The sequence below is a fragment of the Pholcus phalangioides genome, unplaced genomic scaffold (assembly GCF_987345545.1).
Source record: "Pholcus phalangioides strain wild (caught in Gottingen) unplaced genomic scaffold, Ppha-v1.0 ptg000008l_1, whole genome shotgun sequence".
NCBI classification, from domain to species: domain Eukaryota; kingdom Metazoa; phylum Arthropoda; class Arachnida; order Araneae; family Pholcidae; genus Pholcus; species Pholcus phalangioides.
This window is the reverse complement of record NW_028301601.1, coordinates 59,071,386-59,088,690: the sequence shown is the minus strand read 5'-3', so window position 1 is coordinate 59,088,690 and position 17,305 is coordinate 59,071,386. Positions and strand designations below refer to the sequence as shown.

The 17,305-nt window shown below is 35.1% G+C and overlaps 1 protein-coding gene across 6 annotated transcripts in view; it reads left to right on the top strand.

Moving 5' to 3' along the window:
• Positions 1-17,305, top strand: part of LOC149084660 (disks large homolog 1-like) — a 393,252-nt gene that overhangs the window by 10,105 nt on the left and 365,842 nt on the right. For all 6 annotated transcript variants that reach the window (XM_089235064.1, XM_089235062.1, XM_089235059.1 and 3 more), the window contains one exon: positions 3,847-3,983. In XM_089235064.1, the coding sequence (XP_089091190.1) occupies positions 3,847-3,983 (137 nt within the window). The remainder of the gene's footprint in view (positions 1-3,846; positions 3,984-17,305) is intronic.

Here is a 17,305-nt window from a genome sequence, read left to right as displayed (position 1 = left end):
ATCTTCACAACATCCAGTCTTCCGTATATCTTGTATTAACAAGTGGAGAGCGACATTCATGTCATATCTTATTTGTTTTATTGTTCTCCCTTCTCTGAAAAAAAAGAAAGAAATCTGTTGGCCAAAACTCACTAAGCCAAACCATAGGCATGAATGGGGATACAAGGGGTCATGGATGTCCCACAACATCAAAGATGTATGCACATGTATATATGTGTGTTGATATCATCATTCTTCTGACACCCCCACTTCCTCAGACCTTTAGGTCTATCACTGCTTATGCCCATATGCTCCCATGTTGTATCTGTAGCTTCTGTTGCTATAATTACTGGTGTATTTTTCGGAGAGAGCAAAAGCAATATTTTCGAAACAGTGGCATAGACATTCTGTAACTTAGTTTGATGCCCCGATTTCCATATAGGCAACATGGGCATTTGCCCAGGGCCCCATGTTTTGGGGGGGGGATTTCTCATTGTATATATTTTACTCAAATTTTTATGACTTGTAAATTATAAAATTTTGGAAGAATTTTTCCTTAAAACTGGTCATACTATTTCCAAAGTGCCCATTATTAGCAATCATTAATAGACTTTACACGGCATGTTCAAGACAGTTTTGCACTCTATGAAAAATTGACCAGGGGGAAATTGCATGTGAATGAATTGAATTGTGTGGTGACAAAATTATGAAAGCCTTCGAGCAAAAAAAAACACCAAAGAGTATAGACCCAGAAATACTGAATGCAATGGAAATGCACAATATCATCTCCTCTACAAAAATTTGTCTTATTGTGCCACGATGTTGTATGTTATTCTTTAATTTAACTTTTTGACCGCAAAATGATTTATGAAACAATAACAAGAAGGTTTGCATGTCTGATCAACATGAAATCTGAAATCCTCAAATCTTTATGAAGACTCTGAATATTTGCATAACATTGCCTCCACATCCTGCAGCAGGGCCCATTGCCTCGGATATTTTTTGACGCCCAGAGGCACACTTTTCAAGGGCCTCTCTATAATGAAGTTAGAAAAAATGATGGGAATCGCCCCCCCCCCCAGTGCGATGGGCTGAAGCCCTGTCAACTCCACCTTTTTTTTTGGGGGGGGGGGAGAATGTTGTGAAACTTTATGCATCTGATCTTGCAGACACTTATTCAGATGAACTGCATAAATTTTTGTCTTTGGTTTAGGTTGATGGCACAGTGCCACAAATGTTAAATAAGGCAAGGTTTACAAGAGACATTTTGAATGTTGAGACACCATGGCGAAGTTTTTTAACATCACAAATATCAAACTGTTCTAGATCTCTGAAAGATCATTCTTCTCATTAAAAATAATAAAACCATCAGTTCACTTAAGTCTTTTACAAGGAAAAACTGTCATTTTGAGCTTTATTGCATATTAAAATTGAGATAACTAAAAAATTAGATTTTTATGACATTATTGATGATTTTGCTCACATGAGAGTGTGGAAAAAATCATTTATTCTCAAAATTTAACATATTATTAAATAACATTATATTTTGTTTAGAAGCATCATGTACCGTATTTGCTTATGTAACAAACATCTTCGACAATATTCAAGGGGGGGGGGGGCAATAGCAGGTCCTGCTTAGTGCTTAGTTCATCACAATGTGAGGTGTTTTGCTACTAATTTTACAGCACTTAATTTTTGAAATAAATTTATGTGAACTATCTTGGATAACTACAAACTTGGTTAATCGAGGACAAGATAATCAGGGTTCTGCTCTATGTAAATATGGTCTCACCTTTGATGATTTTGTTATCAATTTTAGGTTACATACCTTAGACAGAACAGACTGTGGAATAAGGAACTGAACAGACATGCAAAAAAAAAAGTGCTTAACATGATCCAATAAGATATAAGATAAAAAAGATTAAACACATTGAATTAAGGGACTAAAAGTGTAGTAGGCGTCTGAAATCAGGCTGGTTTTATGTTTAGTAGAAGCTACCATTTATATTTGGAAATGAAAGTTAGGGACTAACACCAAAATTTATTTTTTGTGTTATGGATCGATAGATTAATATGTGCTATTGGCAAGACCATTGGAATAATCAAACAAATAAAAAAAATTACATGCAATCAAGACCACAGTTAGTCATTGGCATTTGAGTTGCAGGACCAACCGCAAAGATGAAGTCTTGCTTGCCTGGCTACTCATAGGACATGGTCCCCTCATGCAATCATACCTTCTATTACGAGTGAGTCAACCCGAGTGCCCACATTGTCAAAGTCTATTAACCATTTCTCATGCTTTTACTTGTTTACATTATTGCAATCATTTTAAGACCACTTTTGGTCAAAGTCATTTCCCCCTTCAGGATATTTTTACCCGATCATTGCAATGCATCACACATTTTTAAATTCATCAAAGCCATTGGTTTTTATCACAATTTATAGTGTTTTACCTTTGACATCAGTGATTTCACATTTTTAACCATATTTATTTTACATGCTTTTTTTTTAATGTCATGACATAACTGTTATGAATTTGTCAATACTATTTGTATTTCTGTTTTTTACATGCAGTCGATGCTTGATTTTGCAAACCTCTAATTTACGAACACACTTTTTTTAAGAACTGGTCTTCTGTCCCAAACAGCATGCTATAGAAATAATGTTAAAATGTGATCTATTTTAAAAACTCTCATTGCTATTGTTAACTTTATATTTTACGAACTTCTTTTTCTTCCTATTATTTTATTCTTCTAGCCACTTCTGAGTTTGTTGTCACAAAAAATAAACTTCAATTCAGATATTACGCCTGTCATAAGAGAAAACAGAGAAAGAGGAAGGGAGGTAAAGAGTTGTCCAATTTCTCGTCACCAACATGAAAAACCACATTCAATAGTTTGCTGGGTTGACTATGAAGTGAAGATGTGTTAACAATGCAATTTGCCCTTTGTGCATTCATTTTGTTGCTTAGATTAGGAAAATGAGAGGTAAAAATTCCAATCGACACAAAACCTTCCAAAACAACAAGTGAAATTTTTCGCCTCAAAGTTAAACTTGGAGGATTGCAAAAGATCAGATAAATGGCAGCAGAAATTCAAGCAAAGAAACAACCTCACTTCTCAGATACTACACATAGAAAGTGTAGCCGTGGATTCAACTGTCACCTGTGAATGGGAGGAAAGGAAGCTAAAATCATTGATTGGTGCTGAAATCACCACCAAATATTCTGATGAAGCAAACAAAAATAAGTGATTTTTTTGGAAATCATCAAATATATAATTGAAAGTGACCAACTCATCTTTTATTTCTCTTTTTTTCCCATCAACTCTCCCGTTTAAGAATATTCAATTTTACGAAATTTCTTTCAAACCATGAACAACTCAGGTCTATTGCTATGGGCAATTTCTACCTAGTGAGCTGTGCCAGAATTGTAAGCGTCGATTTTATGAACTAATTATGAAGTCTGTATGGGTTTGTAAGAAATGAGCATCAACTGTATATGCTTATTTTTAGTCAGTTGCTTATGATCTCACAGGTCTTTGCACAAAAAAAAAAGAAGAAAAAAAAAAAGAGGCCAAAATCAATCAATCAACTGATTGGGATGATGAGACTTAAATGAATGGGGACACAAGCTTTTTAATTTGTTCTAAAAAATTAGAAAAGAACATAAAAAGCTCTAATTATGTCTGAGACATTCACTGAAAGTTTTTGAAATCTAACTACATTAAAACATCTGTTCTTATCACAATTTTTGAAATAATTAGCTAGCGTATTGCATTTTTTTAATAGTTTTAATAAGAATTGTATTCTTGAATCTATTTTTGATTCATTATTTCAATTTTGTTTTTCTCTTTCCATGGACAGATATACAAGAATTTTATGAAATTACGCTGTTGGATGAATCAAAGAGCATTCAACAAAAAACTGCGGAAACATTACAAATTGCTTGCAAGTGGGAAAATAGTCCAACCCTATATGGCCTTAGTGCTCTCAACAGCGAAGTAAGCTTTTGTAGTTTTTTCTTATGCCTATTGCATTAGAATCTTCTATTGGTTGTATTGCAAAATCATTTTATCTCAAATATTTTCCATTCCCCAGATTTTAGAGATATATCTCAAGTGAATTGAATGACATTTTCCATAAAATCTGATCATGATTTCTCTCCGTTGAATAGAAATATTTATCTGATCAACGCCAGCGTCCTCAAACGAATTGTGATGGAATTATTGGATGAATTTTTGTATGGGGGAAAAAAAGTAAAACTTTCAGTTGCAATTATTCTCCCTGAACTTCAAAACTTATCCTATCAATCTTGCCACTTCCTGAAGCGGTACCAATTCTATTACTACCACCAAACCATATATACACCTCATAACTCTGAAAAGTTTCTAATGAATTAATGCATGCTGTAAATTTGCATATATATATGTGTGAGTGTCTTCTAACATATATCTGAGGTGAGCATGTTATGTGTTTGATGTGCTGACATCAATCCTCCAAATCAGAAATGAAAAATAATAATTAACATGAGCAATTACTGTATTTTTCTGCAGATGCAAGTTTCCCTAATATGAGGAAAAAATGTCTGCCTTGATATAGTCCACAGTGGCATTGTGGCAAGTTACAGTCTCAATTAGGTAAATTAAATATTATTTAAGCAAAAAAGTGGATTCATTCTGTAACAACCTAATGGGAAGCTTGTGCAAAATCACATATATTGAATGTCTATTAGTCCCTGTATGCAATTTTCAGTCATCTAAATATATACAATTGATTTTCTGTGTGTGTGTGTGTGTGTGTGTCTGTCTGTGTGTGTGCATGTTCTCTATACAAATACAATTTTAGATCGATCATCACCAAATTTTGCATATATACCAAATGGGACCCGACTTGAACGATAGGCTACTTTAAAATTTCGTCAGAGCAGGGCAAATACCCGAACAGGCAAAAACTGTCGGGCAACAATGGTTTTTAGGCCTCAACAATCACTTTCCGAACATTTACTTTGGTTACCGTGGTTCCCTAGAAATGCTTTTCAGACATGTATAAGCCTTTACAATAGTTTGTCACTTCTTTAGCGCTGCCAGTATTTATGCCTTTGTAATGGTTTGTCACTTTTTCAGTCCTCTCAGTGATGAGGCTTTTTGAATAGACGTCAGAATCATCATCAGCATCACTTTGAGGGTCAGACAAAGGATGATCCCCATAGAAATCAGTGTTAAAATTTCCGATCTTACTGTAGAAATGCGGAAATTTGGTGGGGTTTTCTGCCACATCAATAATTTTAAAAATTTTATTGAATTCTAGATTTTTGAAATATTGAGTTCCCTTAGAGATAGATATAGGAAGACCAGGAGATTTAATATGAAGTAATTAGCCAGATCTACTTTTGAGTTGGATATTCATGCAATAACATTGATTTCAACTTCTTATTTATATCTTCTCAAGCATGAAAATAATTGTCTCCGTATTGTCTTTGCAACTGCATAAATTCACGTGGGTTAGGATATTTTAAAATTAATTATGGCCCCATAAAATGTACATCAAAAAAATTCCACAGCTTTAATTAAGTATTTTGGGAGCTGAAATAGGCAGATGGATAACTGGAAGTTCAAGGGGGATAGGGGGATATCAAAATACTTAGCGCCCCTTAAAAAAGTAAAAAAAATATATTCATTTCAACGTTTCTTTAAATCTAGATTTGTTTATTTCATGAGTCGTGCAGGAAGTTGCCATATTCGTTAACTTAGAAATGGTTTGCATGTCCCTCAAGGAAAGAGGGAGATATTGCGTGATCCAAAAAGCCTCATTAAAGAAAATCCGGGCAGCGCCGGGTATTATAGCTAGTCAATAATATAATTAAAAGAAATGGTAGGTGCTGTTTGCCACACTTTCGTAAAAAAAAGTAATTTTTTCTTCTTGCATCATGCTTATTCACATTCAAACCTCTCAGAGAAAAAAGAAAAGCCACAGATAATAAGCAGCCATATATAACGTTGTATAAACTGCATTGGGAAATACTGATGTTTTTGTAAACGTATAATCCATGGATTGTTCACTGGAAAATATGTATATTAATCTTCTTGATGTTACAGCTCTGCTTTTTGGTTAGGTGAAACCTTGTGGGGCCGGGAGAGAGATAAACATGTATTTGTGCTTTAAAGGGTTGAAGCAGGACTATCACTAAATAGTAAATGCACCTTGTGAACATTCATCTGGAAAATTTCTTAGAATTGGTGCATGTCGGAAAGTTCCTGTATATGTATGTGTATATGTCAGAGTTTGACAAATCCCAGGTGCCAGGTCATCATGGTGACTAAAAAATTGATATTGCTGCTTGCTTAAAATTTTCTATGTGTGACTACTAGCTCTCAGGCAAAATATATAGATACTCTTGACTCCAAAAAAATTTGGTTCGCACCTAGGTTTTTTCTCGATTCGTCAAATCCTGGTTATATTTGTTATGTGTAGTGCCGCCATCTACCATCAATTTTTCTAACTATGCACGGAGTGCAATGAATGAATAGCATACTATTGTAGACCTGTTACTCTCTGCGGGGAGACTTTTTAATGGAGAGATAGACTTACATTTGTGCCTTGAAGTTGGGAACTGCAGAAAACCAACTTCAGCCGACCACCATTGTGGCAATGGTAGGGTTCGAACCCGGGTCCTTGTGATGCGTGTTTGTTACCTTGATCACTCGACCACCAGTATTGGCAGGAAGTTGGCTGAGGAACAGAAGTGGCCGCCTATGGAAGTTTCTCTGTATTGATCTCGTACTAGAATCAAAATCATTGTTTTTCAACTTATATTCAATGGACTAGAGGTAGTCCGAAACGAAGGCACTGGTGGTCCGCTGGCAGATTTGATAACTTACTTCCATCTGAATGATATCCGTGTTTCTCAACCTATGATCTGTGGACCACCTCTGAACAAAGGCACATTGGCCCACAGGCAGACTTGATAGTGCTTGTTATGTGTAGTGCCGCCATCTGCCATCAGCATTTCGCACTATGAGTGGAGTGTAATGATTGAATAATTATAACATTGTGGGCCTGTTACTCTCTCTGGCGAGACTTTTTAATGGGAAGATGGGTTTGTATTTGCATCTCAAAGTTGGGAACAACTACTTCTGGCACTTGCTGCAGCACAGCAACATTTACCGTATTTTTTAACACCCTTTGTACACATAACATATAGAATATACATCATAGGCTGATTGAACAATCTTTCTTAATATGCGGAGCCTGGTCATTTTGCAATGTAAGGGCTAGTTGGAAAAATTATCTATCACTTTCTAATCCGACTGGTATTTTTTTAGGCTTATCATAATGAGCCCATACACCTTTGATCTGATTAGAAAATTTATAATTGTTTGCTCAAACAGCTTGGTTTCAGGCAGGCTGTTTGCAATAAGTCAGACTTTTCAATCAGTCTATGACATTATACATATTGTAGAAGACAGTTTTTATGACATCTCATAGATATATGGAATTTTTTAGTGAAGACATTGTTTAAAGATATATTATCAGTGACAAAATCGCATTTTGTCAAGGCTTTGATTACAAAAAAAATCACTTTGTCAATCAAGGTTGGCGTATAAATTTTGGTGCCCTCTCCCTCTGCAAAAACTAATTAAGTTGCCAAAAGAAGGGTGACTTTTGATATCTCTGGTCTGACACCACACTCACTGGCTTTTCTTCTAGTGACGGCCTGTGTTTTAAACACATTTGTGTGTAATGATGATACATTATAGCATTAAAACATGCATCACACCATGTATAAGTCCTAGTTTTGTGAAATAAATTTATTTTTATGATTCATCTACATCCTAAAAAGTCATGTACCAAATTCCAAATACAAATACAATGCCACAACAGGCAAATTGCCCAACGAGGTGGCTGACTTAAGAACATCATGGATCCCGAGCCATTTTTTGGAGGCCCTACCTACTACTGCTACACCACACATGCACCCCGCCGACACCCCCCTAATTCTTCTGATTAGATTTCAATTTCCATATTACGATAAAACATTAGTAATGAAAAAAACCATCCAAACGGTATTGTTTCTTGTGTTTTTTCTTTATCTGGTCTACGTGACTTCTAGCTTTGTGGTCAAACTTTTTTCGACCAAAATCTGCCTCTTCCACCAAGAACTATTCCCTCATCATTCAAACTCGAGCAGGAATGTCCTGAGATGAAATCTGAATAAAAGTGATGTATGATGATAAGATTTATTTGAGGTATAAATATGTCAATTATGTGAGTTCTGTGTGGAAATTAAATCTGATCGTACCACATCAATTTTCAGTATTTTTTAAAGTTTCTGCAAAAGCACTATGCCAAAACAGTAAAATTTCCAGTTTCGGAAGTGACTATAAATTTCGTTATCATGATAACATGATACTTCTTCAATATCTAATGAAGGGACTCTCTTTCTTTTAACTTTTTGTATTCAACAGACCCATTTTGCCAACAAGGCAAAGGATGCCCCCTTCTCTGATAAGATGCAGTCCACAGATCTAGATTTGAATATTACATATAGCATAATAATATAAAAACAACAAGTCTAACGTTTTCTCATTCAAGCTGAAGGACCCCTTGCAACAATGCCAAGAACCACTGGTTTGATGAGATATTTGATTTTCTTGTTTTTATCACGATTATATTCACTGATAGCAATGTCCTGATACATTGGTATATGATTAATATATAGCATGGGCCAGTTTGTCGTTAACTTATTTAAATTTCATATAAAATCACCCGATTGGCAATCAGAGTATGACCTGAAATGGTATGTCTGTGATGGTCAAGATTATTATTGTGAAATATAAGAATTATTTTTCAAAATTTATATATAAATGGCACTGAAACATGAATCATTCAGCAAAAATCTGTTACAAACATGTTGCAGAGAGTTTGGAAAGTTTTTTCTATATAACCACTACCACATTTCAATATGTGATCATCTCTTTTAGTTTGAGTTGCAACCTAAATGATATTCAGTTTCAAGTCCATGCCTTTGTTATCATGGATTACTGTGGTCAAGGCCTGTTCCTCACAGGTCATAGTCAGACATGAATTTTTGTGACCCAGGTTAGTAGTTATTGAGGAGAAATTACGGCGAATTTGTTATGTAACAAGTATGGATACTTTATGTAAACTTTTGTTCTAACATACTTCATTAATGAATACATTCAAAATAATTATGAAATTGTGCTATCATATTTGTTTATTTTAGAAGTTCTCACAGTATTTTCAATTTTGCAAATAACATTCAAGAATTTCACAAGTTCAGAAAGTAAATATGTTTGATAACTTTTGAGCTCTGCTTTCTTTCTTTTTGGGCATGTGTCCCACTTACCCTTGAAACAAAAATTCACTGGCTGCAGTCTCAATGAATTGCATGATTTTTAACTTCAGTATTTATAGACCATACGCAAATGGTTCAGCACAGGGTCGTCTCAATAGCATCATGGGTCCCTGGGCAAGTGATGTTTAGGGGCCTTTCTGGCCTTCAAGTTTACATACTTCCTCATGAAAATCATAGTACCAGATTGGATAACCATAAGTCCTTCATATGCATCAGGTTCATCTGAACTAGTGTTTGCCAATACACATCTAGATACACGATTCATGCACCGAAATTCAGTTTTACTCGACAAATTTTGTTAAAGACTGAAAGTATTTCTTCCAATATTGAATAACCTTTTTTAAATTTAGTTATTTATATATTTACCTTTACAAAAATATGTCATAGTTTCACATCATTTTGCCACGAAACTTTGAAGAGAAGTGAAATTATTTTTTTGGATAATACTGATATGGACCACATGTGTTACGACAGTATTGGTACAGAATCATCTATGCACAAGATTTAGAACTAAATTATTTTATTTTTAAAAACACAAATTCTGCATCATATACTTCACATTTTACTGTTAATAGCACTCTTATGTACTGATTTGTTATTTTTATACAAGTTCTTGAAATGTATGTCATGAATTTAGGCATATGCTATATATTTACAATAAATATATACTTACTTATTTATTTATATAATTATTTGTCCAATAATATTCCTTTATATAACATTGCAGCAAGGGTGTTTGTGCACAATGCATGGCCTGCTGACTATTTCAGAAAATGGCTAAAAACATTGAAAAACGATTTAATTAAGAAAATAATTTGATTAAACCTGCATACCAAAGAGTGATACAACTGCATTTTAGAAATATGAGATGCTTTTCAGATTTGCGAGTAAAGTTGTGCATTTTATGCACAACCATGATTAACTTAACAAGTTTCGGCAGGGGCAGCTTGAGAAAAAAAATCTCTACCTGTGCAGGACCTATGTTTGCCCCCCCCCCCCCCAATCTCCTACTTCTTTTGCTCCATAAAGATTTTTTTGCCCTTTCATCTTATATTTGGTGGTCCTGCTAGAGTGGCACCTTGCATGGCCACAAGGGTCACATGATCCAAGGGCCGCCTCCCTGAAGTACGGAGACCTTGAGGCTTACTTGGTTTTTGGGACACTTGATTTTTTGTACTGAAGGACAGAAAAGTCGGAATACAAAAAGGCATACCTAATTACAGAATTTACAGAGATGCTGAAACGCCTTATTAATAAAAAAGAAAAATCAAAATTTTTGATAGAAGAAACTAGAATCAGAGAAAGAAATTATTTCATGAATTATGAAAATTTCTAATTAATGGAAGAATAATTCCACAATTACTGAAAGAAATAATTTTTGAAACAAATAATTTAAGATGTAGTGATAAAAATAACTTATAAAAATATCAATGAAAGAATTTCGTAGTTAGTGATAGAAATTATATTTCATAATCAATGAAAAATAATTGCATAATGAATAAAAATGCATGATTATAATGAAAAAATGATTGTATAATAAATAAAAAATAACCGAATGATTATTAAAAAAAATTTTCATAAGTATTGGAAAAAAAAATCAAGATTATCTGAACATTGTTCAGCGGTGGTAAAAAAAAACAAATAGAATGCTCAGCTTTATTCTCATATAGGTCTCTGCGTTCTCTTAAAGTGATCCTTCCACTTTTCCGGGTTTTAGTTCGTCCTGGATTGGAGTATGCTGTCAGGTTTTAGAGACCATACTTAAAGAAGGACATTGACTTGGTTGTTTGGGGGGGGGGGGAGGGGAGGGAGGGAGGGTTCAGAGGAGAGCCTTGTGTTCTCTTGATGGCACACGGAGCTTGAGTTATGAAGAGAGACTTGATTTTTTGAAAATGATTACACATTGGAAGAGTGCAGATGTCAGGGATATGATTGAAGTGTTTAAAATTTTCATCGGGATGGATAGAATAAACCATGAGTCCCCAAAGTAGAATGTTTAGTACTGTTCTGCGACGAGCCCTTGGCTGACTGGAAATGTTCTGCGGTAAAAATCCCCATATATGTAATAGTGTTTTTTGCACTTTTTCTTAAAATTCTTCCGAATTGTTCTGCAGTAGCGGTAATTGTTCTGCGACGTACGTCGCAGATTTTGGCACATTCTGCTTTGGGGCCATGAGTTATTCATCGCCAATCAGCTGCTTTGATGAGGGGACACCGGTATCGATTGGTAAGGGACAAGTCTAGATTATGGTGCCTTAAGGAGTTTTTCTGTAATAGGGTTGTGAATAAATGGAATAGCTTACCTCTGGGGGTCGTGAATTCTAAACACAATTGATACGTTTAGAAAGAAATACAATAAACATATTGGATAAATCAAGAAGCTATCCATATTTATATGAGACAACCATTATTTTTAATGAGAAGTGTATTTATATTTTATCATAACTATTGCTTTTAAAGAGCCAATAATATTGGATTGCTGTATTTTTGATATAGTTTAGATATATAATCGACATCCATATTTTTTATGGGCATCTTTTTTCACCCACCTCTTTGGGTATTTTGTCTGTTGTGGCATTTGTATTTGATGGAAAGAGTGATTTCAAGACATTTCAATTCCAGAGTTATTGAAATTATGATGTAAAATGATAAAAATTTCTAATCAGTCAAAGACCAATTTCAGTACTATTGGGAGAAATCATTTCAGAATTTTTGAAACAAATAATTTCGGAATTAGTGAAATAAATAAATTAAGATTCAAAATAAAATAATTTCATAATTGCTAAAAAAATGATTAATTATTAAAACCTAACTAATAATTATTAAAATGCAATTAATAATTATAAAAAATTAATGATTAAAAATAACATAATTATTGAAAGAAATAATTTTAAAATTTATTGAAAAGTAATTTCTAGACACATTGGGAAGGAAATAATTTCAGAATTACAAGAATAAATAATCACGGAATCATTTAAAGCAATTAAATTCAGAATAATTAAAAGAAATAATTAATAATTTTTTTCAGAATATGTGAGAAATGATTTCAGACCTAATAGAAATTGATAATTAATAAAAAAATTCAGAATGAATGAAAGTACTTCAATCATTTTTGCACCTGTTTACCTTTGGGGGGGGGGATTATACATCAAATAATATGCATACATGTATTGTTTTATTACTTTGGTTCTCCCCCTAAAATGTTGGTCGTCTGCTTCCGAAATAAATTTCTGGCTACAGCCCTGCAATTCTGAATACAGTGCCTTGGTATGAGTTGGGGGGCCCCCACAGGCTTCGTGTTGAAGACTCCTGTACTAGAGTGGGGGAGTACTGACAGAGATTATATTAACTTTTCTTTCTGAAATTAGTCTTGGTGTTTATGTTCAAAATTATTTTTCCTTAATAAGGCACAATGTTCGTGATAATGACTGTTGTTGTACATTGATAATTTACACATAGTTACTTTATTACAATGAACCGAATCACTTCGTGTTTGTGTATATTTGTTCTGTCAGGTCTAGGTTTGAATCCCAACTTCAGCTATTTAAAATTTCAGATTTGGTCTACTCAGCTAACCAGAATAAAAATACCATGGTGCGAAAAAATGAAAATCATCTGTGATCAAGTAAAGTTCATTCTGTTGATGGAACTTGCCACACCGAATCGTGCTTTGATCTGCTTAACCTGCCAAATAAATGCAGCATTATGAGTGGAGATACAGGAGTGGGAATGTCATGGGGGGGGGGAAAGAGCAATGCCCTCCAGCTTCGACTATGATGCAGACTGATCTAATATACAGAGTGTGATTCTAAATTCATGGGGCGAAAAAAAGAAAGAAAAAGATGTGATATAAGACACCTAAATAAGCATTTTTGGTCCTAGAAATTTGGTTGAATTTCAACAGCAAAGGCCTTAAAGGTGCTTCTAGAGAGTGGACAACAGCACTTGACCAGTACTACTACTTAATCATACCTGCACCTCCTACAGATTCCTCCGTGGAATTTCTAATAAGTTTTGGTACATTTACCAGAATGTGTGTTCTGAGTGTATGTGTGGCCTCCTTAATGCATGCATGTTATAAGCGTTGTGCTTCGGTTGGCGCTGCCATCTCTTTTCCAAATTTTGAAGTGAAGTTGGGGGAAAGCTTAAGCTTTCATGTTACGTGAGTATCAAAATTTCATTCGGGTCATTATGTTTTTTCTAACGGATTTACTGTGATATCAACCAGCCGAGGGTGCATGCGGTAAAAAAGCATAAAGAGGTACCGTATATACTCGTAAATAAGCCGAGTTTTTTTCTGTTGAAAAATTTGTTCCTCAGTTTGAGGGGGGGAGGGTCGACATATATACGAATCAGTTTTTGAGGAGAAAATACCGACTCCCCACTTTAACAAATCATACAGCTAAATGGCCTCTGCACGGCTAGCTCGAAGATCCGCGACGTCATTGGACTACTTTAGATGGCATCACTAATCTGTAGAGTGATTTTTGCATCTATGTTCAAACCCACAGAACCGATGATGTTAAAGCGAAAAAAAAACCCATATCCTTAACTTGGTACCCGGTAGACTTACGTCGATTTTACAGCCTTTAGATGTGAGCATAAACAAACCTTTTGAAGATTATTTAAGGAATTTATGGGATCGAATGAATGAGTTCCAAAGATAAAGAAGAAACAACAAACAGCGGTGCCTCAACTCTTACAGCGGCAATCCCGAGGTATCTCGTCAAATCTGATCTGATTAATTTCGGTCACCCCGAAATATCTCGGGTTCTTAACACGCTTTTATTTTCTGTGTGGCAGTTATCATGCGGATAAGGAAAATTTTAAAAGCCGCTTAAAGGGTTAAAAAAAACCCAGACATTGGTCTTGTGTGCCAGTGGGTTCACGAGGCGTTGAATTCTGTTTCCACCGAAACATCAAATCCTTTAAAAAAGTGTTTTGAAAGAGACAAACAAGTCGCGACGCAGTTGTCTGTACTCGCAAGACTGATCCCATTGCATAGAAAGTGGACCCATTTCTCAAAAATTCTAGTTTTTCAACATTTCATTCATTTATCTAACACACTTGTCTGCACGGAGTGTGGTCGCGGACTGAGTAGCGCGCAAAGGCCGCTTTCTTTGGACGACGTCAAATGCGCCTTAGTTGTCTAACTAAGTGACGGCTGTTGTCACCCGTGTAGCTTGCGGCGTGTTGTCGCTTCCAGTGGACGACCGGCCTAATTGGAGTCTGTCTCCGCTTAAGTGCAGCATATGTGTACATTTAGCTACTGTACTCATAATTATAAACTTTGGATTGAGTCGTTCGTTCTATTTACAAGTTTGATTAATTGTGCCCATTATGTGAAATACGTTATGATATCTATGCTTGATTTTAATGTTAATATGTTATAATTTGGAACATACATGTATGAAAGTTAAAATATTCCAATGTTGATATGAAAAAAATGTCTGTATATTTATATAATTCAATTCAAGTTGACAGTAAATTAACGCATCATTATATGCGACAAACGCTCTCGTCCACCTCCGATTAGTATAAAGCGACAATAATTTATAAGTAGAAACAGTTGTCTCTATAACATAAAATTTTTTTCCCCCCTTATAATTCAGTTTTGTAGTTTATGCGCATAGCGACAGATGGCAGCACAATTTTATCAGAATGAATTGTATTTCCGCATTAAAAAGTTTTTGGGAGAAATTTTTCTCCTGTTCTGAGAACGATCAATGAACGTTATCTCTGAGGAGTTCTCCTCTCCCCATCCTTGTGTTGTAATGCTTCACTAATGGCCATATGATTCCTACCATGATTTAATGAGGAAATTGATGAGACTGAAGATAGATTGAAAGCATTGTTGATATATTTTTCTGGTTACCTAACTTTTTTCTTTATAAAATTTATTGGCTCAGAGACCTATTAGTCCATATTGCGATTTCTCCGGTTATCGAACAAAAGACAAGCACTTATTTGTGTTGATTATTGTTTACTAGTCTTGTAATGGATCTAAATGCAAATTTTCATATTTCGCTGTGAGCTCACTCACTACATGTAAATGCATTCGCTGAATTCAATCAGAAAATTTAAAAGTCGAGTACCAGATGTGTTCAATTGAAATTCGTGGCGCCTTTGAGAGTCAATGTAATTAGTTTAGTCTCTAAAATAACGGACAACGATTCATCGATGAAAAAAATTCTCCGATAATAGTTCACCACAGAGCAAATTACCAGAAGGAAAAATTTTTCAAATGGGGTAAATTAACCAAAAGAGTTCACCATCATGCACATGCTTTCGACGTAATTACTTAGAGACATGCGCGTTAAAGAGATCCTTGAAATATACCTCTTAGCACGATTGATGATCGGGACTGGAGCGGTCGCCCGGGTGGCAACCTTGAGGGGCAGAAAATTTTAGAAGAAACAAAAAAGTGGTTATGCAATCATCGGCTTTCAGAGTGGAGGGGGCGGCAAAATTACGTTCGTGGTATCGTTACGAATTTCAAATACTGTTATGTATATATCTCGGGCACCTCTCCTGGACTCGATCTTAAAATTCTTTGGCGACATCCTAAAACTCCATGACATACTGATTTAAATCACATTTCTATTACTACGTTCTGTAATTTTATTCCCCTGAAATATCTCGTAAGTACTCCTGACCGATATCGCAGAATTTCTGTTCGAGATAAAGACGTAAGTTCTTATTTATAGAGAGGATAGAGCCATGCATTTGGATAACCGTATTCAATATAATGAGAAGAAACTGTCCTGAGAACGTGTCTGTCATTCGGGGAAGAAATGTCTGAAACAGGAAAATAAACAAGAAAGAAAAAAAGAGAAAAGAGATTGCCAAAAATAAAAAATACTTACATCAATTTCCAGCAGGTCAACCAAGGATAGCATACGTACCGAGCGGAGTGAGTTCATGCAAGTTGATATGGGCCACTTCAAAAGCACCATCTTACGCTCTGGACTGAAGGTGGAAATTAACGGCTACCACTCGCTACATGGCGACCAGACATTTGAGAGTGGAAACTCTCAATGTCTCAAAAATCTTGAGATTTTTTGTCCTAGTCGCCAACAGTTTTCTTTCTTCATTTGAAGCGATTGTAGTTTCCTTAACACCCTTCAGGTATAGGCTGTTAACAACAAATTTGGATGATCTGTATTTGAAGTATCAGCGATAAATCTAGAAAAAAATGTTTCCTTGTGCCAGTAGATTTTTCTGTAGTAAGTAAAAAGTAATCAGTGGGGAGTAAAAGATCAGTGCTGCAGATTTCTCTTTCGCCCTCACTCTCCTACGTGTTCTATTTCTCTCTCTTATATATATAATAAAAAGATACATTATATGTGGAAGTAGTAGTCACTAAACAAGAACAACAAATCACTAAAAAGAAAGATAAAAAAAACAAACTTCCGTTCATGGGGTTACGTTGAAGTTTCGCGATGATGAGGAAAGAGGTAAAAAAAAACAAAACAGGACGAGTTAGAATGAATTCCTCCATTTGCGTTAGAACGAGATATCTCGTCCCTTACCGCATATAAGTTTCTATAGTACAGTATGGTATTTTTGTAGGCGAAAAAGAAAGAAATGTTGCTGAGAGATAAGGTTTTAAGCAGTGGGTAAATAAAGATTCCTCAAGGCTCCCCCACCCTATAAAGTTTCCATTATACTCAAAAAAGAAAAGAGGCAACCATTGAAATTATTGGTTTTTTTGCTCACATTTGTGAGTAGCTACTGGATTTAGCAAATCTAGTCTCCACTGGCCAGTAGAGAAATTTCTTAATTTTCACCTCTACTCTGGACTCGTACAGTTTGTGAATAGAATCGTTCTCATGCCTTTTTGATTGACCAGCGTATAAAAAAATGCTTCAACTAAGTTACTTAATTCAAGGTTACATGAGACTATAGTTTTGTCTGTAGCACAAGTCTTGAGCTGTTTGTAGCCGT